The 26094-nt window shown below is 69.2% G+C and overlaps 4 protein-coding genes across 5 annotated transcripts in view; 3 read left to right on the top strand and 1 right to left on the bottom strand.

Moving 5' to 3' along the window:
* Positions 1 to 5142, top strand: part of LOC310882325 (coronin-7-like) — a 40677-nt gene extending 35535 nt beyond the window's left edge. The window contains exons 13-28 of one of the 2 annotated variants that reach the window (XM_083800925.1): positions 513 to 608; positions 1396 to 1518; positions 1597 to 1732; positions 1817 to 1992; positions 2092 to 2200; positions 2322 to 2408; positions 2533 to 2675; positions 2910 to 3014; positions 3126 to 3211; positions 3368 to 3509; positions 3607 to 3696; positions 3768 to 3884; positions 3953 to 4088; positions 4169 to 4260; positions 4342 to 4424; positions 5019 to 5142. In XM_083800925.1, coding sequence (XP_083657051.1) covers positions 513 to 608; positions 1396 to 1518; positions 1597 to 1732; positions 1817 to 1992; positions 2092 to 2200; positions 2322 to 2408; positions 2533 to 2675; positions 2910 to 3014; positions 3126 to 3211; positions 3368 to 3509; positions 3607 to 3696; positions 3768 to 3884; positions 3953 to 4088; positions 4169 to 4260; positions 4342 to 4424; positions 5019 to 5127 — 1830 coding nt within the window. In that variant the 3' untranslated portion in view covers positions 5128 to 5142. Of the gene's footprint in view, positions 1 to 512; positions 609 to 1395; positions 1519 to 1596; positions 1733 to 1816; positions 1993 to 2091; positions 2201 to 2321; positions 2409 to 2532; positions 2676 to 2909; positions 3015 to 3125; positions 3212 to 3367; positions 3510 to 3606; positions 3697 to 3767; positions 3885 to 3952; positions 4089 to 4168; positions 4261 to 4341; positions 4429 to 5018 lie in introns of both variants that reach the window. The other variant, XM_083800926.1, reaches the window with a different exon arrangement.
* Positions 5143 to 5234: 92 nt separating this feature from the next.
* On the top strand, positions 5235 to 7273 carry PAM16 (presequence translocase associated motor 16). Its single transcript, XM_083800929.1, has 5 exons — positions 5235 to 5311; positions 5720 to 5804; positions 6142 to 6281; positions 6596 to 6661; positions 7117 to 7273. The coding sequence occupies exons 1-5, from the start codon at positions 5309 to 5311 to the stop codon at positions 7201 to 7203; spliced, it is 381 nt and encodes a 126-aa protein (XP_083657055.1). The 5' UTR covers positions 5235 to 5308; the 3' UTR covers positions 7204 to 7273.
* A 601-nt stretch (positions 7274 to 7874) lies between these two features.
* On the bottom strand, positions 7875 to 14102 carry GLIS2 (GLIS family zinc finger 2). The gene is given in 7 exon segments (XM_083800928.1): positions 7875 to 10360; positions 10457 to 10575; positions 10799 to 10932; positions 11147 to 11217; positions 11220 to 11322; positions 11477 to 11852; positions 13961 to 14102. Coding segments are annotated over 6 exon segments (1578 nt in total). The 5' UTR covers positions 11834 to 11852; positions 13961 to 14102; the 3' UTR covers positions 7875 to 9566.
* A 2386-nt stretch (positions 14103 to 16488) lies between these two features.
* On the top strand, positions 16489 to 26035 carry TFAP4 (transcription factor AP-4). Its single transcript, XM_083800924.1, has 7 exons — positions 16489 to 17541; positions 21706 to 21871; positions 22068 to 22166; positions 22503 to 22673; positions 22988 to 23125; positions 24370 to 24528; positions 24650 to 26035. Exons 1-7 carry the CDS (start codon positions 17453 to 17455, stop codon positions 24842 to 24844), a joined length of 1017 nt encoding a protein of 338 aa, XP_083657050.1. The 5' UTR covers positions 16489 to 17452; the 3' UTR covers positions 24845 to 26035.
* The last annotated feature ends 59 nt before the right edge of the window (positions 26036 to 26094 follow it).

Raw genomic sequence — 26094 nt, 5'->3', positions numbered from 1 at the left:
CCTGGTGCCATCTCACGGGTGCCACGTCACCGGCCACCACCGGGGGATGGAGGGCAGCCAGGTGTGGTGAGGGGTGGCGGGGGACCCGGGTCCCTGGCCTGGGGGCAGCAGAAGAGGAGGGAAACCTGCGGGGAGCTGAAACCTGGGTGCTGGGGGCTGAAACCTGGGTGCTGTGTGGAAGATGTGGGGTGCTACCGGACCCCGCTGCCTAACGGAGGCTGGGCGCTGGGGCAGGGGCTGCAGGCCGGGTGCTGAGAGCTGGGTGCCGCCGTTGGCAGCGGAGGCTGGGGGCTGCATTTTGGAGGCCGGATACTTTCAGGGGTGCACGGCGCAGCCCAGAGCTGGGCAGCGTCTGACACCTACAGGCTCCGGCGTGCAGCTCGGCCGGGGCTGGGGCTCCGCGGCCGCAAGGTGCCCGGGGGTCTCCTGCCCGGGGCCACCAGCGCTCGGTGCCCAGGGACGGCGAGGGGCCGCAGGCAGAGCACCACCTCCGCCCGCCCCCTCTCCCGCAGTCTGTCCAGGAGTTCCACGAGGATCTGTTCCCCGACTGCGCCGGGGTGCTGCCGGCCACAGGTGCCCAGGCCTGGTGGGCAGGGGACAGCCAGCAGGTGAGTGTCACCCAGGGGGTGTCCCCATGGCAGGCGTCGCCCGGGGCTGGGGGCAGCACTGGTGCCGGCACAGCGACCACACCACAGCCTTGGGATGGGGACATGGAGGGGCGTGTGTGGAATTTTTTAATCACATCCTTTTAATGGAAAGTGGAGATTCATACAAATCAAGTCTGTTTCCCAAACGCCAGTGGGTTTTTGGGGTGGCCGCGATGGTGGCAGGGCACCGAGATGCACCCCCAAGAGGGTGCCGTGCACCTCGTGACTGCGGAGTGGGAAGGAGGCCCCTGGGGATGAGCAGGGCTTCACCCCCAGCCGCCCAGCGCGCCCAGCCCTGCGCTCGGCTGCTTCTGAACGCAAACACAGCTTCAGGAGGTCTCGTCTGTCCTGCCACTGACATGCGCCCACTGAGTTTAAAATGGTTTTCCAGCAAGGAACTGCTCAAAAAGGCTCTCCTGAGCTCAGCCAAGTGAGCTCTATTTTCCATCTAGGTGCAGCTAAAAGTAAAACTCTAATAGTGAAAACACATTTCCCACCATCTTCCTTAAAAACGTAGAGGTTGAGGCAGTATCCTTAATGCATCCAGAGCCACGAGCCGGAGCAGGGCCTCTCCTGTAAGCCACATACAACAAGCGGCAGGTCTCGATGGGGGCGAATGCAGAAGGAGGGGGAAAAGGGGGTTTTGTGGGGGCAAACCCGCTCCTCGGTGCGGCTCCTGAGAGCGAGCGGGTGGGACTCGGGGGCTCCTCTGCCAGTGCCCGCTCGCTGCAGCGCTGCCGCTCAGCAGGTGGGGAAGGTGAGCCTGCACCCGGCGCGCAGACCCACGCAGACCTTCCGCTCCCCCGTCATCGCCGCCGCGGCGCCCAGCACCCAGCTGCCTGACGATGGCCCCGCCGACACCGACCACAGCGTGAGCATGGGGGCACGAGGGGCCGGGTAGGGGCTTGGGCGGGGGCAGCACCCCGTGCCCACGCGCCATCTCCTGCAGGATGGCAGCGGCTACTCCTCACCCTCCGGCTCGCTGGCCTCGCCGAGCAGCGCCGCCACCTCGCTCTCTGCCAGCACCGGCCCCTCCAGCGGCTTTGCCAGCAGCCCCAGCCAGAAGTCTCTGCAGAGCATTTTGGGTGAGTGGGTGTCAGGGTGGGCTCGGCGTCCCCCACCCACATGGCCGGAGGAGCCGTGGCACTCAGCGGTCCCCGCCTCCGCAGGGCCCAGCTCCCGATTCCGGCACGCGCAGGGCGCGGTGCTGCACCGCGACACCCACATCACCAACCTGCGGGGGCTGAGCCTCACCACGCCGGGCGAGAGCGACGGCTTCTGCGCCAACCACGAGCGTGTCGCCCTCCCGCTGCTTTCCGCTGGCGGCCAGATTGCCATCCTCGAGGTACAGCGGTGGGAAGAGGCTCTCCGTGCCACCGCTGTGCCCAGCACATGGGCGCCCAGGCCTGCTGCGCACCCTGGGTGACGCGTTGCTCTCCGCCAGCTCTCCAAGCCAGGCCGTCTCCCTGACACGGCTGTGCCCACCATCCAGAACAGCGCAGCGGTGGCCGACCTCTGCTGGGACCCCTTTGACCCACGGCGCCTCGCTGTTGGTACGTGCGCTGTGCCCAGGGCACGCGCCGTGGGGCACTGACACCCTGCCGTGGCACACTGCACCCTGTGTCACCACTCACCCCCTGCCTGTCGCTCTCCGTGGCGGTTTCGGTGCTGCAGCGGGTGAAGATGCCAAGATCCGGCTGTGGCGGGTCCCCGAAGGTGGGCTGCAGGACACGCTGCGGGAGCCAGAGGCTGTGCTGCAAGGTGAGTGCGGTGCAGGAACACAGCTCAAGCACCGATTGTCCCTGGGTGTCCAGATAGAGCCGCACGGGCACATGGGTCTGGTGGTGTCCCTGCCCCAGTGCCAGCACTCCGCTCTCCTTACCAGGGCACACGGAGAAGATCTACTCCATCCGCTTCCACCCTGTGGCAGCTGACCTCCTCGTCTCCTCCTCCTATGACATGACGGTGCGGATATGGGAGCTGGGCACCAGGCAGGAGGTGCTGTGCCTGCAGGGACACACGGACCAGGTAGGGTCAGGCACCGTCGGGGGACCGCAGCACCCAGACGTGCCAGGCCTCCACACTGCGGCGCAGCTGGGTGCCAGCTGGGAGCCGGTTCCTGAATTACGGTGCTGAGATGCCATCGGGGAGGAGAGGTGCCCACGGGACACCCAAGGGATGCACCTGGCCGGCCACCAAGTCCCCTGGGCCAGCCGGGGGCTGGGGCACAGATCCCTGATGGGGGCACCCTCCATCTCCCAGATCTTCAGCTTGGCCTGGAGCCCCGATGGGAGGCAGCTGGCGACAGCGAGCAAGGACAGCCGGCTGCGGCTCTACGAGCCCCGGCGCAGCCCCCAGCCCCAGCAGGTGGGACCACAGCAGCAGGAACGGGACAGGAGAGCTGGGAGGGGACAGGTCCCCATGCGGGGAGCTGCTGAGCAGGGGGTGCAGCCGGTGACCCTCGTTCTCCCCACACAGGAGGGCCCAGGCCCCGAGGGGGGCCGCGGGGCGCGCCTGGTCTGGGTGTGTGGAGGCGACTTGCTCCTCGTGTCCGGCTTCGACAGGTGAGGGCGGGCACATGGCCGTCCCTCGCACCTCCCCGGGCACGGCCGCCACTGGGCACAGTCCCCGGGGGACGAGCTGCGCCTCGGTGCCCACCATGGGGACACCGGGTACATTGGGCCCTGCCGTGCCACCCGCCCACCCCCACGTCCCCACAGCCGCAGCGAGCGGAGGATCCTCCTGTACCGGGCACGGGCCCTGCCTGATGGGCCCCTCTCTGTCCTCGGCCTCGACGTGGCCCCATCCACCCTCCTGCCCTTCTACGACGAGGACACCAGCGTCGTCTTCCTCACTGGCAAGGTGGAAGGGCCTGCGTCCCGGAGGGCTGCCTGCACAGGGCACCGTGGCATGGGACCCGCCGTGCCCTCACACCAGCCCCCGTCCCACTCTGTCCCAGGGTGACACCAGAGTGTTCCTCTATGAGGTGACCCCCGAGCCACCCTATTTTCTCGAGTGCAACAGCTTCACCTCCAGCGATCCCCACAAGGTGAGGGGGCGCCCGCTGGGCCCGTGCTGCCTGCCCTGCTCCCAGCCCCGCTCACGTACCTGCTCCCCCAGGGCTTCGTCTTCCTGCGCAAGACAGCGTGCGACGTGCGGGAGGTGGAGTTCGCCCGAGCGCTGCGGCTGGGGCAGGGCGCCCTCGAGCCCGTGGCTTTCCGCGTGCCTCGTGTCAAGGTAGTCATTAGGGCTGGCTGCATGGGGGGCCAGGTGGAGGCCCCCCCTCACCACCCCGCCTCCTGCAGAAGGAGTATTTCCAGGACGACATCTTCCCTCCGACCCGCGTATGGTGGGAGCCCTCCCTCAGCGCCGGCGCCTGGCTGGCGGGGGCGGACGGGCAGCACCGCCGCGCTGACCTCCGTCCCGCCGACATGACGCCAGGTAGGTGCGGAGGGGCGAGGCGGGCAGCGCGTGTGGGGCTGCCCCACCTGGAGCTGCCCCACATCACGCCGCCCTCCCAGTGAGCCAGGCCCCGAAGGAGCAGCCGGCGCGGAAGTTTGTCCCTGCGGCCGTGTACCTGGGGGAGAAGACGGACGAGCAGAAGAAGGAGGAGGTGAGCGCGGGGATGGGGATCGCCAGGGGACGCTGAACCCCCTTGCGAAGCCCCATCCCCACCGCGCTGCTTGCCCCGTAGCTCCTCAGCGCCATGGTGGCCCGGCTGGGCAGCCGCCACGACCCGCTGCCGCAGGACTCCTTCGAGGGCGTGGATGAGGCCGAGTGGGTAGGCACGGCGGGGATGTGGGGACACTGGGACATGGGGACACCAGGACACTGCAACGTGGGGACAAGGGGACACCACGACGTGGGGACACGGGGACACTGTGACACCGCAACATGGGGACATGGGAACACCAGGACGTGGGGACACCGGGACACCATGACATGGGGACACCGTGACACCATGACATGGGGACACCGGGACACCGTGACATGGGGACACCGTGACACCGCAACATGGGGACATGGGGACACCACGACATGGGGACACCGGGACACCGTGACATGGGGACATGGGGACATCAGGATGTGGGGACACTGGGATGCTGCAACATGGGGACAAGGGGACACCACGACATGGGGACACCGGGACACCGTGACATGGGGACATGGGGACATCAGGACGTGGGGACACTGGGATGCTGCAACATGGGGACAAGGGGACACCACGACATGGGGACACTGGGATGCTGCGACATGGGGACACGGGGACACTGTGACATGGGGACACCGGAACACCAGGACATGGAGACACCGTGACACGGGGACGCGGGGAGCGAGCCCTGCCGCTCTCACCGCCCCCTATCTCCACAGGACTGATCCGCGCCCGGAGCCCACGGCTCCCCACGGACACCGCGCTCTCCGGAGCGGACCCGCCAAGCCGCGGGCGCGGTTGCGGCGCTGGGGCCGGCCCCGCCATTAAAGCCGTGCAGCCTCGGCCCGCTCTGCCGTGCTTGTGTGGGGACGAGGGGCCGGGGAGGGGAAAATGGCGCCCGCCCGGGGCCGGGCGCCGCCGCCAGGGGGCGATGTGGGGGCGGCGGCTCCGCCCCGCGCCCTCCGCTCCCTGACCCGGCCCCGCGCGGAGCGGAAGGGGCGGCGGGGACATGGTGAGCGGCCGGGCCGCGGCACCGGGCGGGCACCGGGCGGGCACGGGCACGGGGACGGGGACGGGGACGGGCACGGGAACGGGGACACGGAGGGGGACGGGGCGGCAGGGGACGTGGAGGGCTGCAGGGGGACAGGGCTCTGGGCAGGGGACGGGGGACAAGGGACAGGGCAGGAGGACAGGACCCGGGGCAGGGGACCGGGACGGGGACAGGGAACAGGGCCCGGGAGGGGGTGACAGGGCCATTGAGGGCCCGAGTGACAGAGCAGGGAGACAAGGCTCTGGGCAGGGGACAGGGGACGGGGCCCGGGGAGGGGGAGGCCGGATCCGGATCGGGGCCGGCCCGGGGGGCGCAGGACGCGGCAGGGACACGTCGGGCCCGGCGGTGACAGCCCCGGTGTCCCCGCAGGCCAAGTACCTGGCGCAGATCATCCTGGTGGGGGCCCAGGTGGTCGGACGGGCCTTCATGCGGGCGCTGCGCCAGGAGTTCGCAGGTAGGAGCCGAGCCCGGGACACCCCCGGCTCCCCCAACCCCGGGTCCCTTTGTGCGGGCAGGGGACACCCCCGGGTCCCTTTGTGCGGGCAGGGGACACCCCCGGGTCCCTTTGTGCGGGCAGGGGACACCCCCGGGTCCCTTTGCATGGCCCCCAGGCTCCTGCCACCTCCCCAGCGCTGGGTGCAGGGAGGGGACCTCACCCGGGTGGCCCCATGGGGGGGGCGGGTGGCTGAACCGGGGCTTTGTGGCTGTGACCCGCCTGGAAGCCCCCGGGGTTTTGGGGTGCGGGGACAGGCCGTGAGGCACCTTCGGAGGGCTGACGGTGTCCCGGGCAGCGAGCCGAGCTGCGGCAGACGCGCGAGGGCGCTCGGAGAGGCCCCAGTCCGCTGCTGCCTCCAGGATCATCGGCATCAGCCTGCAGGAAGCTCAGCAGATCCTCAACGTTTCCAACCTCAACCAGGAGGAGATCCAGAAGGTAGAGGCTGCCTCGGAGTGCCTGTGGCTGGGGAGGGCTGGTGCGGGGCGGCGGGGGGTGATGCCTGGTCTCCGGAGGGTTTGTGGGTGCTGTCCTGGGCATGGCTCGTCCCAGGAGAGATTCACTGCCCCGGCTTGAGCTGCAGCACGGAGGAATTTGCTTGGCAGAGCTGCCTGGGGATGGGGACACTGCTCCCCAGAGGTGCTTGTCACCACTGCACGAAGCAGCCTCCACCCCCAGGGCCAGAGGCCGTCAGGATTTGGGGAGCAGAGGGTGCAGGAGGCAGCGACTGACGGGGAGCTTTGCTTTGGCAGAACTATGACCACTTATTCAAGGTGAACGACAAGTCTGTGGGAGGCTCCTTCTACCTGCAGTCCAAGGTGAGCAAAGGGAGAAGAGGTGCGGGGGCCCCCCAGCTCTGCCATCAGCCTGTCTGGCTTTGAGAGGAACCTTCCAGAAAGCAGATGTTTTGGGGCAACAGCGTCTCCTGCACAGGCTGAACCCACCTGAAGGCCATGCAGGGAGGGTTTTGCTGCCTCTGCCTGGCTGCTTTGGGAGGGAATGGGGGCTGTTGGTGCCAGCCGAGCAGAGCTGGGCTGACAAGGGGTCAGGAATAGGCTCTGTCCCCACCCTTTGTCATGCTGGAGGCCATCCAGCACAGGGGGATGCCTCGGGGCAGGGGCGGGGGGTGGCAAGGGACCTGCAGCACTGACAGTCACTGCGGACGAGCCCCTTTCAGAGCCCTGGTGAGGCAGGAAGGACTCGGAGCCTGGTGCCAGCAGGCAGGGTGTGGGTGCTCTGGCCCTCTGTGTCACCTTGTCCCCTTGTCCCGCAGGTGGTGAGAGCCAAGGAGCGGCTGGACGAGGAGCTCCGCATCCAGGCCAAGGACGAGAAGGAGAAGGGCTGGAAAGCAGAGACGTGACTCCTGCCACCCGTGTCCCCGCTTCCCTCTCCCTTAAGTTAAAGGTAGCCAATAAACGCCGTGTCCTCCACCGCCTGGCCTGGCTGCTCTGCGCCCCGGTTAGGGAGAGGGGGCGGCCCTGGTGCTGCCGCTGCCCTGCTGCTGTGCCCTGGCCCTCGGCGCACAGCAAGAAAACACGACCCAGACACAAGGGACTGGCACGGGCTGCGTCCTGTCCTGCGGATGACGGAAGGTGGAGGAGGAAGGAGGGGTGTCCCCAGCTGGGCCTCAGGGCAGCGAGGGCTGCCAGCGCACAGATCACGCCCGGGAAGGCCGCAGGAGCTATTTTAGTGGGGGGTTGGATGCTCTTGGCCGGACTGCACACATGCCTCTGGCTCTGGACCACGTGAGAGCTGGGAGCTGCGTGCAGACAGGCAGCAAGGGCAGGCGCTGGGTTGGGGCACAGCAGCAAGGAGCCGTGCGGGGACACAGGGGGGCTGTCCTCGCTGCGGCCCCTGGAGGGGGCTCAGCCCCCCAGGGAGGCCAGGCAGAGCCAGCCGTGCCCCGGGACCCCAGCCCCAAGGAGACCGTGCTGGTGTCACCCCTCTGTCCCCTGGCACGAGCTCAGCACTTTGTCCCCATCTCGGGCTCCTCGCTGCCCTCGAGCCGCGGGCACAGACTGAAACAGGAACTTACTTCAACTTCGCTTTATTGTTTTCTTAATAAACTTCCTCTCCCATGGAGGAATATAGTGTTATAGTCGTTAGCTTATCTCTTACTTCTGTAGTCCTTAAACTCTATGCTAACAGCGATGGAGCCCAACAGGAGGAAAATAAAAACAACCCAGAAACTACAATAGAAAGGCACTTAGAGACCGTTAAAATACTGATGTCCTGGAATGTGCAACAACAAACCAACAAACGAGCAAGAAAACGTACACCGGCCGGGGAGGCCTGGTCGATGGCCAAATGCCATGCTGTGGCAGTGCCGGGCGGCCGCCGCGCCCCAGCCCGAGGACGGTGAGCACGGGGAGACCGGCTCCCCGCGGGGCGTGCGGCCGGGGAGCGCTCCCCTCCCCGAGCCTGGGCCCCTCGTGGGGCTCCTTGCAGCTGGGTCAGGGTCGGGGAGACCCCCGGTTCGGAGAAAGCCATGGGCAGGGGTCCTGCCCGGGGCGGGGCGAGGTACGCAGGACCCCCCTGTGCGCACCGGGGCGAGAGAGGCACCGGTGCCGTGGGAGCGGTCAGGGAGAGCTGGCCCCCGTGCTGGGGGTGGTCGTGGCCCCGGGTGAGTGCGAGCGGTCCCTCAGAGAGGGAGGGTCGGGGCTGGGGGAGCAGGGATGGAGCTCAAGGGGCCTTGGGGCACCTCTGTGGGGTCCCCATCCCCGAGGCTCCTGCCCCTTGGTGCTGCTGGCAGAGCCGAGCAGGGGCCCTGTCTGCCCAGCCGTACTGGGGCTGCCCAAAATCTCCGTTTTGCCACAAGGCCTGGGCCGGGATGGGCTCTGCCTGCGCTGCACAGAGCCTGGGCACTTTGCAGCACCTAGCCTGCACCGGTGCCGCCCCACGGCGTGGGGGGGCACGTTCAGAAGCTTGCTGTGGGGCTGGCCTGTCCCGCGGCAGGACACCCTGTGGGTCCCCTGCCAGGCAGGGTGGCCCGGCCATGCCAGGAGAAAACACCGCCCCGTTGGGGCCCCAGGGAGCCAGCACGGCACCGAGCCACCCGGTGCCAACGTGCCGCTGGCAGCTGCCCGCAGCCCTGCCCGCGCCAGGCACCCTGCCTGCGCTGCCTGCATGCGCTTGCGTTACATGGTTAGGTATGAACATAGCTAAACACAGTGGCTCTGCCCCGGTGCGGAGCCGGTGCGGCGAGCGGCACACGCGGCCGTGTGCCTTGTCATGGGGAGGGCCAGGGAGGCGGCGCGGGGTGGCCCAGCCGCGGAGCGGGCGTTTGGGGACGGGCACCCAGGAGCCGCGGGAGCAGCCCCCGAGCTGTCACCCTGCTGTCCCCACGGCAGCCCCGGGCTGGCACCGGCGGGGCCGAGGCCTCGGGCAGGGAGACGCCAAGTCAGCGACAGCAGAAGAGCCCAACAGGGGCCCCGTCAGAGCAGGGGTCTGGTCGATAAATAAATAGCGGCGTCTCCGGCTGCCGAGGCCGGGGCTGGGCGCAGAGCAGGGCCCCCAGGCCCACCCCGCGGGGCCGTGGCGCTCACGCCGAGCAGCAGCACGGGGTCGCGGCTGGCTCTGTGCGCCGAGGGATTATTGCTATTCTCAGAAGAGTCCGATCTTCTTTCGTGAAGGTTAGAATCGTGCGCAGACCCGCTGCTGGCAGAGGCAGCACCGGGGGTCTTGGCGTGTCCCCCCCCCGTTTTCGGGAGCGGGGCCGGCCCCTCAATTCACCACGGCCGGCTTGAGCAGCAGGGAGCCGGGTGGGATGACGACCCAGCCAGGCGGCAGCGCCTCGGGGGGGCTGCTCGCCGCCCCGATGCCAGCCGACAGGTCGAGCACAGCCCCCGGCAGCAGCGCCAGGCTCTCGGGGGGGGCCCGCAGGCGCCCCAGCTCCGTCCTTTCGCAGCCCGGCTTGCGGCTCTCCGGCCCCTTGCCGCCCTTGCGGCCCTCGGCCCCCGCCGCCTTCTCGGCCTCGGCCTTGGCCCCGCCGGCCAGCAGCGACATGACGGGCAGCCCCAGGCCGCCGGCCGTGAAGGGCGAGGACAGCAGCGGGCTCTTGGCCAAGTTCAGGGGGCCGCCGTTGAGGGGCAGCACGGGGCCGGGCAGGGCGGGCAGCCCCCCCGAGCCCCCCGCCCCGCAGCCCAGCGCGCTCAGGTCGAGCGGGGCCGGCGCCAGCGGGATGGGCAGCCCCGGCAGCCCGTGGGGGCCGAAGAGGGCAGCGGGGTTGGGGATGACGAGCTGCGCCCCGTTGACGTAGGGCACGTCCGCCGAGCCCAGGGGCGTCTTGGGGGGTGGGTGGCCCTTGAGCATCTCCTGGTGCTCGTGGGACACGAAGTGGCCGTGGGCCTTGATGTGCTTGCGGAGCGAGCTGGGGTCCGTGTAGCGCTTGTGGCAGCCCGGCATCTTGCAGTAGTAGGGCTTCTCCACGTAGTGGGTGCGGGTGTGCTTGAAGCGGTCGCTGGAGTTGGAGTAGCGCTTGTTGCAGCCTTCGTAGGGGCAGATGTAGGGCTTCTCGCCTGCGGGACGGCATAGCGCCGGGTCTGGCGGGGCCGGACGCCTCCGCCACCCCCCCGCCAGGCCATCCCCCCCACACTCCGGCCCTGCACCCTGACCTGTGTGCGAGCGGTTGTGGATCTTCAGGTTCTCCAGGCGGGAGAAGCTCTTGTTGCAGGTGGGGCAGCGATGCGGCTTCTCGTTGGTGTGCGTCCGGATGTGGATCAGCATCTTGTACCTGCACCCGCAGCCGTCAGCTGGGGGGGCCGGGCCCGACCCCAAACCCACGCCCCCCGCCCACCCCACTTTGCCACCTACCACAGCTCGCGGGGACACCCGGTGCGGTCACCCAGCGCCATCCACCCTCACAGCCCAGCCCTGCCCGGGGGTGCAGCGCTGCGCCCCCAGCCCCAAAGTCCCCCATGGAGCCCGAGGTGTGTTCCCCCCCCCTCCGCACCCACCTGGCGTTGAAGCCCCGGCCGTGGCGGGCGCAGCCCTCCCAGTGGCAGCAGTACCCCGCGTCCTTCTCGGGCTTGACGTGGAAGTCGTTGACGTGGTCCACGAGGTCTTGCAGGAGGTCGAAGAACTGGTTGCACTGCGGGCAGGAGGCTGGGGGTGAGGGTGGGGGGAAGGCTGGGGACCCTCCATCCCCCTCCAAGTCCCCATCCCTGAGGACCCCCGGACTCCCGTGCGTGCCCTGTGCTCAGCGTGAGGGGCTGGGGAAGTGCAAACAACCCCTCGCATCAGCCCCCTCCTCCAGCCCTATGTCTGCTGCCCCCCAGCCCCACATCCCCCCCCCCCCAGCTGACCTTGGACCAGCGGCAGACGAGCTGTTTGGGCAGGGGCAGCTCCGGGGAGAGGTGCTTGTCCTTGGGGGGGGCAGGAAGGCGGAGGAGGGCAGGTGCAGGGCCCCCCCGGCGCTGAGCGGCAGGAAGAACTGGAAGGAGCTGGGGATGCCGTCGATGTAGCGCAGGGACTGGAAATCCTGCGGCAGAACCCAGGGGGACGGCGGTCGGGGAGGGGGCCAGCCCGCAGGGCCATCCCCCCCCCCCCCGACCCAAAAAAAAGAAATGGGGCGGCTCGGGGATGCCAGGAGGGGGGTCGTGCAGGTGGAGGGGGGGGGTCCCGGCCGTACTCACGTGGGGGACGGCGGGCAGGGGCAGGTCGCTCGCCCCCGGCCGCTCGGGGGACAGCGGGGCGCTGCCCCCCGGGGACTCCACGCCCGGGGGGGGCGAGAGGCTCAGGTCCATGACGGGCACGGGGGGGAAGCGCCCGTCCCGCTTCTCCAGCAGCTTGGAGTGTGCCAGGAGGCCGGGGGCCGGCCCCGCCCAGCGCCCCCCCCGCGCCGAGCCCCGGCTCTCCCCGGCCGGCGGGGCGTCCTGGCGCGGGGGGGCGCGGGGCCGGGCGCAGGGGGGGCCCCGCTCCCGCTTGTCCCGGGCGGCCCGCAGCTTGGAGATGCTCAGCTTCAGGTCCAGCGGCTCGTCCAGCGAATGCATGGCGGCGGCGGGCGGGGGGCTGCGGGGAAGGAGGACGGCACGGTGTTTGGGGGGGGGGGGTCACCACCGCATCGCCCGGCCCGGCCCCCGCCGCGGGGGGGGGGGGGGGTCTGGCACGGGCTCAAGGCCGCGGGGCGCTGGCACGGGGCCGGGGCCGTGCCGGTGTCCCCGTGTCCCGGTGTCCCCTCCCGCGGCGGGCAAAGGGCAGGGCGCAGCGCGGGGGCGACGGGGGGGGCACGGAGGAGGGGGGGGGGGGGGGGCGCGGGGCCGTGCCCGACCCCATCCCCATCCCCCGGGGCGGACACGGCCCCGTTCCCCGCCCCCCCCCGGGGATTCCCCCGCGACCCCCCCCGCCCCTGCGCCTACCGGGGTGGCCGCCGGGCCCCCCCCACCTCCCGCGGTGCCCCCCCCCCCCGCAGCCCCCCCCCGCCCTTTCCCAGGGGCGGCGGCGGCTCCAGCCCCGCCGTGACCCGAGCGCGTTGGCCCCAGCCCCGGCTTCCTCCCCCGCCGGGGCCCCTCCGCCGCTGGGGCCGGGCAGGGGCTGCCCGCGGCTCGGCTCGGGGCCCCCCCCGGCTCCTCCTCGGCCCCCCCCCGCCCCTTCCCACCCCCCCCCCCTCTTCCCCGGTGCCCCCCCCCCTCCCCTTTCCCCAGCCCCTTTTTCCTCCATCCCGGTGTGTGCGCGCGGGGGGGGGGGCGTGGGGCCGGGCAGGGGGCGCAGCGCACCCAGCACACGTGGCACCGTGGGGCCCCCCCGCGTCCCCCCCCACAACACACCCACGCCCCCCCCCCCCCCCCCTTCCCGCTGCCGTTGCCGCCGCCCCGGGGGGCCCGGCCCCCGCCCTGCCCCGCCGCCGGGGCCCCCCGCGCTGGCCGGGCTCCAGCGCGGCGCAGACGCTGAGGAATGCGGAGGAGCCGCGGGGGGGGGGGACACGCAGGGGGGCCCGGCCGCGGGGGTGGGGAGACCCCCCCCCCCCCCACACACACACATACACACAGATACCCCCCGCCTCGCCCCCCCCCCGTCCGGCTGTGGGGCTGGCCCCATGGGGGTGAGCTCCCCCCCGCCCCATAGCAGCTGGGGGAGGGGGGGCTGCATAGGGTGGTGCCCCCCCCCCCACGGGGGCCGTGGGGCCGGCCCCACTGCAGCTGGGGGGCTGGGGGGGGCAGAGCCCCCCTGCCCCATAGTTGGGGCGCTGCCCTGAGCCCCCCCCCCCCGCCTCTCCCTGCATCCCCAGGACGGACAGGCGGCACCCACGGGCGCGGGGCCCCACGGCACGCACTGGGGGGGGAGCCGGGTGTGCGGCGTGGGGGCTGACCCCACGGGGGGGGGGGTCGGGACACGGGGGGGCCCAGGGGAGCGGCGCAGCCCCAGGCTCTTTAAAACGCCCAAACCCACGTCTGGGGCCGCTTCCTCTTCCTGCCACCCGCGGCCCCCGCCCCACGCGGGGATGCGGCGATGGAGCCTTGCGGGGCGGCGGGGGGGGGGGACACGGGTGGGGTCTGGGGGGGCGACGAACCCAAACGCTGCCGGGACGCGGCCCTGTGCCAGGCCGGTGCCCAAGAGCGGGTGGCCCCCGCTCTGTCCCCGTGTGTGTCCCCACCCCACTCGGGACGGGTTTCGTGGGGTGCCGTTGGGGGGGGGTCAGGGGGAAGCGGCTTCTGTCGGGCAGCTGAAAGGGCTCCGGGGGGGGGCCGCCAAAGCCTCCCGCGGCCTCGCTGCGGGGACAGCCGGGGGTCCCCGGGCAGCCCACAGCCACCCCGCTCCGGGCAGTGGGGGGATCGTGGGGGGGGGGGGGACCCAGCGACGGGGTGACATCACCGCCCCCCCCACAAATAAATAAATAAATAAATAAATAAATAAATAAATAAATCGCCGCCCGGATAAATAAAGCCCCGAGCATCCCCCCCCCCCCCCGCCACCGCCAGCAGCGCAAGGACGGAGCCGGAGGGAGGACGCGGTCACGGGTGGGTGACACAAAAGGCGAGCGGCTTGCGGGGGGGGGGCACGCCGGCAGCCCCCTGGGGGGGCTGTCACGCGTCCGGGGGGGGGGGACCCACCAGCAGCACCGGCACCACCGGCACCATCATCACCATCACCCCCCCCCCCCCCCCCGGACCGCTGCCTACCTGCGGGCGGCTCAGCGCGGGGCTTGGCGCACGGCCCCCCCCCGCCGCGGGGCCAGCGGGCGGCTCCCCCACATCTGCGAGGCGCCGAGCGCCGGGGCCGGGGGCGGTGGGAACGGCGGGGCCCCCCCCCCCGGCCGGCCGGCAGCCCCGGGGCGGGGCGGGGGCTCTGCCCGCCGTGATTTATGGCCGCCCCACCGAGCGCCCCGCTAGGACCGGCCCCGCCGCGCCGCCGCCCCGGCAGCCATTCGCGGGTGGGAGCTGAGCGCATGCCTGGGCCCGCCCCGGGGGCCGGGGGGGGGGGGGCTGCGGGTTGTTGCGGGGGGGGGGGGGGCACACGGACGGACACACGGACACACGCGGACACGGAGAAAGCGGCGGGGGGAAGGGGAAGGGGGAGCCCCGCTGCGGGGACGCGCACACGCGTGGACGCTGCTGCCCCGCGGGGGGGGGGGGGGCTGTGGCCGTGCCCGGTGTCACGCGTGGGGGGGGGGGAAGAAGAGGAGGGGGGGGGGGGGGACGTGGCGCGGGGACCCCCCCCTCCGGATGCAGGAAGCGAATCCCCCCGGCCCGCCCCCCCCCTCCCCTGCTCGGGGGAACTCGGGTGGGAGGGGGGGGGGGTTCGTGTGCTGCGGGGGGGGGGAGGCGAATCTCCCGCGTGACGCCAGCGCCGCTCCGTGACGTCACGGCCTGGCAGGGCCTCCCTATGACGTCACCCCCCCGCGGTGCGCCTGGAGGAGGGAGGGAGGGAGGGAGGGGAAGGGGGCGGGATGGGGCGGGGGGGGGGGGGGCACACGGGGGGGTTGTCCCCGGGGCTCCTTCCGCAGGCAGGATGTGGCGGCTTGGCCCGGCTGCAGGGCCGCGGGGGGGTGTCCCCGCTGTCACGCCCCACGCGTGTGTTTGGGGGGGGGGGCAGAGCTGAAAGCGGGGCACAGCCCCGTGGCGGGTGGCTTCCAGCCCCCCCGGGGACATCCGCCACGGCGTTGTGCCCCCCCAGGGGAGTTGTCACCAATGTGCCCCCCCCCGCACACCACCGTCTCCCTGTGGGGCCTCCCAAAATCCCACTGTGCCGTGAGCCCCGTGGTCCCCAAAGCCACCTCTGAGCCCCACAAGTGCTCGGAGCCCACCCCCACAAGGCCCCCCCCACCTCCCCCACCCCAGCCCCATTTGGCAGCCCCACGGGGACGGAATGGGGTGGGATGGGACGGGGGTGGGGACAGGACAGAGGGGGACAGGGTCAGATGGGGTGGCACAGGATGGGACAAGGATAGGGTGGCTGGGATGTGATGGGGGTAGGAAAGGATGGGATGGGGACAGATGGGACAGGGCAGGATGGGATCAGATGGGGTGGCACCGGATGGGATAGGACAGGATGGGATGGGGATAGGATCGGATGGTGTAGCACAGGATGGGATAGGGATGGGACAGGGATAGGAAAGGACGGGATGGGATAGGATGGGATGGGATAATGGGATAGGGATAGATGGGATAGGATAGGATGGGATGGGATAGGATGGGATGGGATAATGAGATAGGGATAGATAGGATAGGATGGGATGGGATAGGGTCGGGTGGGATAGGATGGGATGGGATAGCACGGGATGTGATAGGGTCAGATGGGATGGGAACAGGACAGAGCAGGATAGGATCAGGTGGGGGTGGCAGAGGATAGGATAGGGATGGAATGGGGATAGGAAAGGATGGGATAGGATGGGATAGGGTCAGATGGGATATGGTGGGTTGGGATGGGGACAGATGGGATGGGATGGGGTCAGGAGGGGATGGCACAGGATGGGATGGGGATGGAATGGGGATAGGAAAGGATGGGATGGGATGTGGTAGGACAGGATGGGACAGGAATATGAAAGGATGGGATTTGGTCAAATGGGATACAATGGGATGTGATAGGGTCAGATGGGATACAATGGGATGGGGACGACAGAGAATGTAGGATCAGGTGGGGGTGGCACAGCATGGGATAGGGATGGGATGGGGATAGGAAAGGATGGGGTAGGATGGGATAGGGTCAGATGGGACAGGGCAGGATGGGATGGGGACAGGATGGGACAGGGATAGGATCAGATGGGGTGGCATAGGATAGGATAGGGATGGGATGGGGATAGGAAAGGATGGGATAGGGTCAAATGAGGTAGGGTTGGATGGGATGGGATGGGATGGGATGGGATGGGATGGGATGGGATGGGATGGGATGGGATGGGATGGGATGGGGACAGGACAGAGCACGATAGGGTCAGGTGGGGGTGGCACAGGATGGGATAGGGTAGGACAGGATGGGATAGGATGGGATGGGACGGGATGAGGACAGGACAGAGCAGATAGAGCCAAATGGGATAGGAAAGGATGGGATAGAGTCAGATGGGATAGGAAAGGATGGGCTGGGCTGGGCTGGGCTGGGACAGGATGGGACGGAGATAGGAAAGGATGGGATAGGGTCAGATGAGATGGGATAGGGTGGGATGGGGACAGGACAGAGCAGGATAGGGTTGGGGGGGTGGCACAGAATGGGATAGGAATGGAATGGGGGTAGGAAAGGATGGGATGGGGTAGGACAGGATGGGACAGGGACAAGAAAGGATGGGATAGGGTCGGCTGGGATACGTTCAGATGGGATAGGGTCAGATGGGATGGGATGGGGACAGGACAGCAGAATATGGTCAGGAGGGGGTGATGCAGGATGGGATAGGGATAGTATGGGGATAGGAAAGGATGGGATGGGATAGGATGGGATGGGATGGGGACAGGAAAGGATGGGATAGGGTTGGATGGGATACGTTCAGATGGGATAGGGTCGGATAGGATGGGATGGGGTTAGGACAGCAGGATATGGTCAGGAGGGGGTGGTGCTGGATGGGATAGGGATGGGATAGGGATAGGGCCAGACGGGATGGGATAGGGCCAGACGGGATGGGACAGGACAGAGCAGGATAAGGTCAGTTGGGGGTGGCACAGGACGGGACAGGGATAGGATGGGGACAGGAAAGAACGGGATGGGGTAGGACGGGACGGGACAGGGTCGGACGGGACGATGCCAGGACCCGGCAGGCCGCAATCCCGGGGGTGCCACCGGCCGCGCCGGGGCCCTGCTCGGCCAGCACGCGTCGGGGCAGCACGGCACGGGCACGGGCACGGGGACGGCGGCCGGGGCGTTGCGGGCAACGCACCGCCCGCCAGACCGCCCGCGAGCCCTTGCGATCCCCGCAGCGCCCCGGCTCCCCCTCTACACCCCCGCCCCGAGCCCCCTTCGCCCCCCCGAAGCCCCTCTCCCCCCTCTCCCCGGCGGAGCCCGCGCCGTCCTTTGTTTACATGGGCCGGTGGCTGGCGGAGGCGGCGCCGCCGGGGGAGGGAGCGCTGCTGTGCTCTCCCCAGCTGTTTCCCGCCTTGTGAGACACACGCACACGCACACTCACACCCGCACACGCACCGCCCGGCCCCGCACGCCGCTCCCAGCCCGGCCCGGCGGCCGAGCAGCCCGGCATGGAGTACTTCATGGTGCCCGCCCCGAAGATGCCCTCCCTGCAGCACTTCAGGAAATCCGAGAAGGAGGTCATCGGCGGGCTCTGCAGGTGGGGCACGGCTCTCCCCGCGCTTCTGCCCCTTTCCACCATTTTCTCTCTCTTTCTTTTTTTTATTATTATTATTATTTTATGCTTTAAAAAAAAAAAATTTCTCTGTATTACTCCCCCCCCCCCCCCCCCCGCCCCCAGCCGCGCTCCCGGGGCCGCCGCTCCGCACGTGGGTGCGCGCCCGGGGGCGCCGCGCACATGGGGCCGGGCCCCGCCAGCGGCCATGCGGCCTCCGGGGGGGCCCCGCCGCCGCTGGTGCTGGTGCTGGGGCGGCGGGGAGACAGAGGGGGGGCGGCACCGGGCCGCCCCGCGCCCCCCGGGGACGGGGATGGGGGGCAGCGGAGCCCGGAGGAGGAGGAGGAGGGGGCCCGGGGGCGCCCCGGCGGCGGGCGGCGGGGCCGGGGGGGCGGCGGCGGGGGGCGTGCGGCGGGGCCGGGGGGGTGTGTTTACTGCGGGCCCGGCCGTGACTCTGCAGCCCTCCCGGAGGAGGCGGGCCGGGCCCGGGGCTGCCGGGACTTGTAGTGCGGAGCCCGGCCGCGATCCGCGGGGCCCCGCCGCACAAAGCGAGGCCGCCCCCGGGGGTGTGTGTGGGGAGGGGGGCGGCTGCGGCGGGCACGGGCCCGGCCGCGGGAGGACGAGGACGGAGAGGAGGAGGAGGAAGGGGATGGCGGCCCCGATCCCGGCCCCGGTCCCGGCCCCGGCCCCTCCGCCCCGCCCTGGGCCCGGGTGCGGCCCCGGCGGGTCCCCACGCGGCTCCATGGCGGCCCGGCCCTGCGCGGGGCCTGCTCGGGCCTCTGCCGGGCCCCCGCGCACACGCACACAGACATGTGCACTCACACACATGTGCACACACACACACACACGTACACACACATGTACACACGCACACCGACACCCACACGGCCCCAGGCCCGGCTGCGGCGTGGGCGCCGTGTGGACGTGGCCCCCTGCAGGGGCTGGGGGGTGCCCGGGCCTGCCCCAGGGCGCGGGGAGCTCGGGGGCGCACGGCCTGGGGAGGCGGGTGCTGCCCCCGGGGGGCTCGGGGAGCTGGGGTGCACCCTCCTTGTGAGCTTGGGGAGCTCCGGGACGCCCTGCCCGTGAGCTCGGGGAGCTGGGGTGCGCCCCTCTTGCAAACTCGGGGAGCTTGGGGACACCCTGCCTGTGAGCCTGGGGAGCTCAGGGATGCCCTGCCCACGTGCCTGGAGACACTCTGCCTTTCCTGCGAGCTTGGGGGACCCAGGTGCACCCTGCCTCGGAGTTCGGGGACACTATCCCCTTCGTGCAGGCTTGGGGACCGTGTGTACGCCCTGCCTGGGAGCTCGGGGAACCTGGGTGTGTCCTGCCTGCAAGCTTGGGGAGCTCGGGGACACCTTGCCTTCGAGCCTGGGGATGCCCTACCCTGCCTGCGTGCATGGGTAGCCCCAGGGATGCCATACCTGTGAGCTCAGGAAGCTTGGGGACACCCAGCTGGCGAGCTCAGGGTGCTCGGGTAAACCCTGAGCTCGGGGACACCCTGCCTGAGAGCTTGAAGAGTGCAGCAACACCCAGCCTGGGAGCTTGGGGACACCCTGAGCTTGGGAACACCCCGAGCTCGGGGACATCCAGCCCACCGGTGCAGCCCAGGCTGTGAGCTGCAGGCACCGACAAACACGGGCTGGCACAGCGGGGCGCCCGCAGAGCCCCGGCACGTCCTCATGAGTTGCGTGGTGGCGGCCGGCTTTGATCCCCCGTGGTTTTGCTTTCCTTGAGGTCCATGCGAGCGTTGGTGTCCCCGCCAGGTCCCACGTGGGTACAGCCATGCAGCTGGAGAGGGAAGGATCAAATTCTACCCGCTCAGCCCATGCCTCGTGTCCGGGTGCACCCGCGGCACGGGGTGGGGGCTGTGGGCACCCCGGGGCTTCTCCCCGCCGTGGCTTTTATGGCACAAGCGCTTCCGTGCACAGGAGCGGCCGGAGCAGGAAGGGAGAGCCCGGGTGCGCTGCTGGCGCGTCCCAGCACAGCGGGGCTGGAGCTGGGGCTGGATCTGCCCCGCTCGGGGCTCTGCCCCCGTCCCTCTGGCTGCAGCATGGCCACCGTGGGCAGGTGCGGGCAGGCAGCAGCCGAGCACCGTGTGGAGATGCCGGTGTGGAGCCTGCTCCCAGGGCGGCAGTGGGCGCCAGGACAGCTTCTGAATCGAGGCCTTTCTTTTTCCCCTTTCTGTATTTAGCTGTCACTTTTTAGGTCTCTTCCCAGGAAGAGCAGCTGGGGAAGGTTACGAGAGGTCTGCTGGTGAGGAAACGGGCTCTTCCTCCTTTTCTTGTATTTAAGAAACTGGTTCCGCGCTGCCCGGCCTGAAACATCCCCATCTAATTCCCCTTGTGGGCTTGCAGCTGGTGGCCCTCGGGCCTGAGAGGCATCAGTGCAGGATGACGAGGGGCAGATCCTGCCCTTGAGGAGGGATGGTGACCCTGGCGGCCTCCACGCTCGCTCTCGGCAGGGTTGTCCCCACGACGAGGGGACGTGAGCCCGTGCCCACTGCTGTGGCTGCCCCAACGTCGCGCCGCGTCCTAACGGCCACGATGGGCACATGCGGGGCAGAGCCCCAGGACCCATGCAGAGCCCCGGGGCACCCCTGCGGAGCTGTGCCGGGGGATCCGGTGCCTCCAGTGCTCCTCACCCAGCGCCAGCCTGCACCACGGCGCTGTCTGGGCAGCCAGGCACCAGCGTCTTCCCCGTCCCCGTGGGCTGAGCCAGGACCTTCCCCAGACACACGGCTTTGCTTCCCAGCCTGAGCGAGGCGTTCGGTGGCACGGTCCCGGCTCCCCGTGCTGGAGCTGAAGATAACACCATGGCCCCGCACCCGGCGCGATGCAGACGAGGGGCGAGAGGCGGCGGGGAGGCTCGGCTCGCTGTGCCTGCACCGTGGCGTCAGCCCCGGCGCTGCTTGGCACCTGGACGCATGTTAAAACGCAGGCTGGGGCCGTGCACGGCGCTGCTGCCTGCAGGGGAAGGCCAAAGCCCCTCTTATCTCGCCTCGTGCCGGCCGCCTGTCCCCTCTGTTTTGTCTTCGGCATTTCGCAGCTTTCCTAGCCCCGGCTCTGCACGGAGCTGGGCGCCTGGCGGCGGGGGCAGGCTGCGGCACACGTCGCCTGCTTTGGTCTCGGTGCCCGGCTGTCGCCCCAGCATTCAGGGCTCCGTGTTGCTCGCCGCCCTGCTCGCTGCCCCGTGCCACCGTCACTGTCCTTGGCGTGCCAGCACCCCACGGGGTCAGGAGGCACAGGGTGCGCGTGCTGCCCCTTCCCTCCCGCCGCGGATCCCCTTTTGTTCTGCTCATTTATTGACCACTGCTTGCCAGGATTCAGTCTCCCTGCTCCCCGCACCACCTTGGGGCTGCTGAAGAAGCCGAGCCGGGGGGAAGAACCGGGACCCCCCCAGCCCTGGGCTTCACCAGGGTGCAGCGCCCGGCCGGGGCACGTTGGCGGTGGCCGGCGGTGTTTCCCGGCCCAGCTGTGGGGCGAGGGCGCGCAGGAAGCAGGCGGGAGCTGCGGCTTCGGGCGGGACGGGGGCTTCTCCGCTGGGAGCTGTCATCTGGAAGCCATCAGCGGGGCGGAGGGAGCCGCCTTCCCGGGGCCACACACGCTGGCCGGCCCCGCGGGGACGCAGCCGGCGGCCTCGCCCTCCCGCCCGCGCGGGGTCCCGCGGCCCCTGCCAGCGCGTGGGCACGGCGTGGCACGGCCCCGCGGCTGCTCAGAGGCGATGCCGGCGGAGCGGGCACCCGCATGTGGCCCCGGACAGGCCGTCTTTGCTCACGGGGTGTCCGTCAGTCCCCCTTCCTCCCGGCTTTCCGGAGCTTTCTGGAGCCCTGTGGGTACGGGAGCATTGCCAGCTTGCCCCGACGGCAGCGTCACGCAGCCTCTCCCCGTCCTGCACAGGACAGAGGTTGCGCTGCACCCCACCTGCCTGCAGCTGGAGCATTCGCCCCGCGGGCTCAGCTCTGGCCGTGCTGTCGGGATTCGGGTCTGCCCTCCCGGAGGGTTCTCCCCACGGTGTTCCCCATCCTTTCTGCCGCTCGGGGGTGCAAATCGAGACAGTGCGGTGCTGGGGATGCAGAGCACAAACGGCCGGTCCCTGGGGGACGCACGGGGGTGCAGCCCCCCCACCTCTAACACCCAACTTCTCTCGCAGCTTGGCCAACATCCCGTTGACTCCGGAGACCCAGCGGGACCAGGAGCGGCGGATACGCAGGGAGATCGCCAACAGCAACGAGCGAAGGCGGATGCAGAGCATCAACGCTGGTTTCCAGTCGCTGAAAACCCTCATCCCGCACACGGACGGGGAGAAGCTCAGCAAGGTGAGCCGGGGCTGCGGCGATGGGTGACGCAGGTGTCGGTCCCGCACCTTGTGGTTTCCTACACTGCTTGTGGGGCGATGCCTGAGAAGGGCAAAGTGGGGCGCTGGCTGCAGGGAAATCCCAGGGGAGGTGCGGGGCAGGGGACTCAGGGAGGGACCGTGACTGCTGCCTCACCGCCCCCCCGGCTCTCCCGCAGGCGGCCATCCTCCAGCAGACGGCGGAGTACATCTTCTCCCTGGAGCAGGAGAAGACCCGGCTACTGCAGCAGAACACCCAGCTCAAGCGGTTCATCCAGGTGCTGCCCCAGGCGCTGGGAGAGGACGGTCCTGGGGGTTGGGGAAGGGACGGTTCCCGCTGCTCAGCACTTCGCTGCTGCTCCTTGGGGTCCGTCCTAGGACATGGAGGGGGGGGAGATGCCCTGCCCTCCTGGCAGGCCAGGGGAGCGGATGGAGGCACTGACCCCACACGCTGCACATGTCCCCAGGAGCCCCTTCCCTTGTGGGGAGCCCTGAGGTGTGCTGGGGATGGCCACAGGGGTGGCACTGCCCAGCCCTGGTCCGGGTGGAGGGCTGGGAGAGGAGGGCAGCGCCAGGGCTGGGCCCCGTCCCCTGACACCATGTCCCCGTGGCAGGAGTTCAGCGGCTCCTCCCCGAAGCGGCGACGGGCGGAGGACAAAGACGAGGGCATCGGCTCGCCGGACATTTGGGAGGACGAGAAGGCCGAGGACCTGCGGCGGGAGATGATCGAGCTCCGGCAGCAGCTGGACAAGGAGCGCTCGGTCCGCATGATGCTGGAGGAGCAGGTGAGGCCGCGGGACGGAGCCGGCCGTGCGCGGGGCGGGCTCGCCCTCTAGCGGGCTGTGCCGTGGGGATGCTGGAGATGGTGTGGGTCCGGCTGCGTGGCTGGGACGAGCCCCTCTTGTAGCGAGCCCCTCTTGTAAGGAGAGGGCTCCGCTGTCCAGCTCGCTGTCCCCAGGCTCGGCCGTGCGCTCTCCGCCTTGTCTCCACATCGTCCACCCCGTGGCTCCGTGCCCGGGGACATCCCAGCTCGGGTCAGGGCAGCGTGCACGGCATGGGCTGTGCTCCCCCAACACGCCAGGGCCCTCTCTGCTGGCAGGTTCGCTCCCTGGAGGCCCACATGTACCCCGAGAAGCTGAAGGTGATTGCTCAGCAAGTGCAGCTCCAGCAGCAGCAGGAGCAGGTGAGGTTGCTGCACCAGGAGAAGCTAGAGCGCGAGCAGCAGATCCGAACCCAGGTGAGTGCGGACGCATCCCACCACCCGCCTGGCTGCGGGGACGCCCTGGCAGCCCCCGTCCCTGCAGGCTTTCCCCCGGGATGCGCGGGGCTGTGAAGCACAAGGGGTCAGGGCAGTTTGATGATGTGCTTGGCACCTGTGGGAGGCTGGGGTGGGCAGCACTGTCCCGGCAAAGCGCCTGTGTTAGGGAGCTTGGAAGGGGTTGGTGCCCAGGGTTCTTGTCTCACTGGGGGACTCCAGCTGATTTTTGAGGATGCCAAAACTGCTCGCTGCCGCCTGCAAGGCTGGGACGGGCAGCAGGCGTGCTGGCAAGCATCGCTGCCTGGCAGAAGTAGCAGGACTGCAGGGACAGGAGCCTTCACCCCTAGGGGTGGGGAGCGTAAAAGGGAGTGAGGAAAACTGGCTTCCTCTGTCGTTTGGCTTCTGCAGAGATGCTTCCCTGCAGGAGCCCTCCCAGCCGCCTCCTGGGGAAATTCAGCCTGTTTTTAGGCGAAGGCTCCTTAGCCTCCTGCGAGGGCAGCTCTTTGCACCCGCTGTTTTAGCGGGGATCTTCGAGGGGTGCGGCATGTTCCCGGCTGAGCAGGTCGGGACGATAGCAGGGCGAGCGCACAGCAGCCGCTCGGGTCTGGCTTTAAGCCTCTGCCTGCCCGAAAACCGAAAGCTTCAGGATACGGGGGGGGAGGAGGAATTCTTCCAGTTCATCCGGATGCCTCCTGCTCTGCCAAAGCAAAGCTGACTGCAGCTTTCAGCTGGCGTCCTCTTGTGTCCATCCAGGACGGGCGAGCAGCAGCTGATGGAGCTTTTACGGCCTTTTGGCAAGCGGCGCTCCCCATCGCCGCCTTGCCCGGCTCCAGGGGCTCCTGCCCGCCGTGTGCAGTTATGGGGCCGCCGCTCTTCTGGTTCCCTCCTCGCTTCGAGCCACAGTTATCTCAAGTGAAAACTGGGCATGGAGCACGGCAAAACACCGCTGCGAGCGGGAGGGACGGGTTAGGGCACTGCTTCCGTCCCTGATAACCAGCGTCAGGGTGGCCACGAGGCCCCCAGCGCCGGTCCGGGGCGCAGACCAGTGTTGGGGTGCGGGGACCTGGGGAAGTTCCCTTACAGATCACAGCTCTGGGTAGGGCAGAGGCAAAGGGGACGAGGGGTTTGGGGCAGGAGCTGTCGCCCTGGGTGGGGGGGTTTCCCCAGAGGCTCGCCCGGAGGGAGGCTTTGCCATGCTGATGGGGGTTTGCTTCTGTGCCCAGCTCCTGCCAGCACACGGTCCCCCAGCGCCCACCCACCACCCCACTGTGATCGTACCAGCACCGCCTCCCTCCCATCACGTCACCGTGGTCACCATGGGCCCGTCCTCGGTCATCAACACAGTCTCCACGTCCCGGCAAAACCTGGACACCATCGTTCAGGTAGGGAGGGCTGCGGCATTGCAGGGGGGAGCGCCACAGGGTGCCCCGGGGATGTGGGGGTCCCCAAACCCGACGCGAGGGGGGTGTCACTGTCTTGACGGCCGTCGGTTGCCTCCGGCAGGCGATCCAGCACATCGAGGGGACGCAGGAGAAGCAGCTGCAGGAAGAGGAGCAGCGGCGTGCCGTCATCGTGACGCCCGCGCGCGCCTGCCCCGAGCCCTCCGCCTCCGACACCGCCTCCGACACGGAGGGCAACGACAGTGACTCCATGGACCAGAGCAAAGAAGACCCCTCGGGGGAAGGGGAACTGCCCTGACACCCCCCGGCCAGCAGCCGGGGCGGGGAGCGGGGCGAGGGAGGGAAACGTCAGAGAATATGCTGAAATTTTTAAAAAATACGATGCGATTTGGGTCTCTTTTATGACCTTTTTCCAATACTGTAAATCAGAGCGCTAGAACCAGGCGACGTTCGCTGCTCACTTCCCAGCGAGCGGGGAGCCGGGGGGGCCGGGGCGGGGGGGCGGCGGCGGGCACTCGAGGGGGGACAGAACTGGAACCGGGGCTCGGGGTGCAGCCGGGGTTTGGGCCGGGCGGGGGTCAGAGCCCCCCCAGCCCCCCGGTTTCATCAAACTCGCCCCCCACCCACGGGAAATCCTGCAGAACCAAAGCCGGTCCCGGCGTTCCCGCTGGCAAGCGGGCACCGTGCCGGCTGGAGCCGGGTTTCCCTCGGGACGCCGGGGCTGGGGGGGGGGATGTCGGTTGGGATTTTGATTTCTTTCCACCTCTTTTTGTTTTGTTTTAAACTTTTCGTTTTTTTAAGCAGGGGGGGGCAGACTCCAAGCGATGCGGTCGCAGACACAGCACCGGTTCTCCCAGAGGGACGGGGACCCCGGCTCGGGGTGCGCCCGCCCCGCCGCAGCTCCTGCTCCCCACAAGCATCCTGCACCGTGCCGGGGCGAGGATTCCCACCCACCCCGAGAGCAAACACCAGCGGGATGCGGCTCGTCGGAGCACGGGCTGCCCGGCACGCCCAGCCCCGGCCCCGCCGCGGGGATGGGGTTTTGGGGTTCCGTTTTTGGTGCCGGCCCTGTGGGGCTCCCCTTCCCTCTCCCCTCCCTCCTTTAAGCACTTAATCCGGTTTGCGGGGTTCGTCAGGTGAGAAGAGCTTTTCTGTTTCGTGGTTGTGTCGCTTCTGTTTTTCGTTGTGGGCGGGGGGGCCCCACTTTTGTCCCGCCTCTGCCCCCCGCCTCTGCCCCCCCTCACCCCCCCGTTTGGCTGTAGGGTTTTAGGCCAGTCGTGTGTAGAGCCTTGTTGGTATTTGGTAGGTTCCTCCCCCACCACAGCTGTTTCTCTCTCGGTTTCTTTCATTTTTTTGTATTTTTTTTTACGATTTTCAGGTCTTTGTGTTCATTGAGAAGCTATTATATTTTGTTAAGAAAGTGAAAAAAAAAAAGAGGCTTGTGCCTTTGTAAAGAAACAAAATAAAGTTTGTACTTTGTTTTTTAGAAGCTCTGCCCCAGCGTTATGTCTGTGGGGGCTCGGGGACAGAGTGGATCCGGCCGTGGGG

Source organism: Anser anser, assembly GCF_964211835.1.
Source record: "Anser anser genome assembly, chromosome: 15".
NCBI lineage: Eukaryota > Metazoa > Chordata > Aves > Anseriformes > Anatidae > Anser > Anser anser.
Note: the sequence above shows the minus strand (reverse complement) of the source record. Positions and strands in the feature narration are given on the sequence as shown.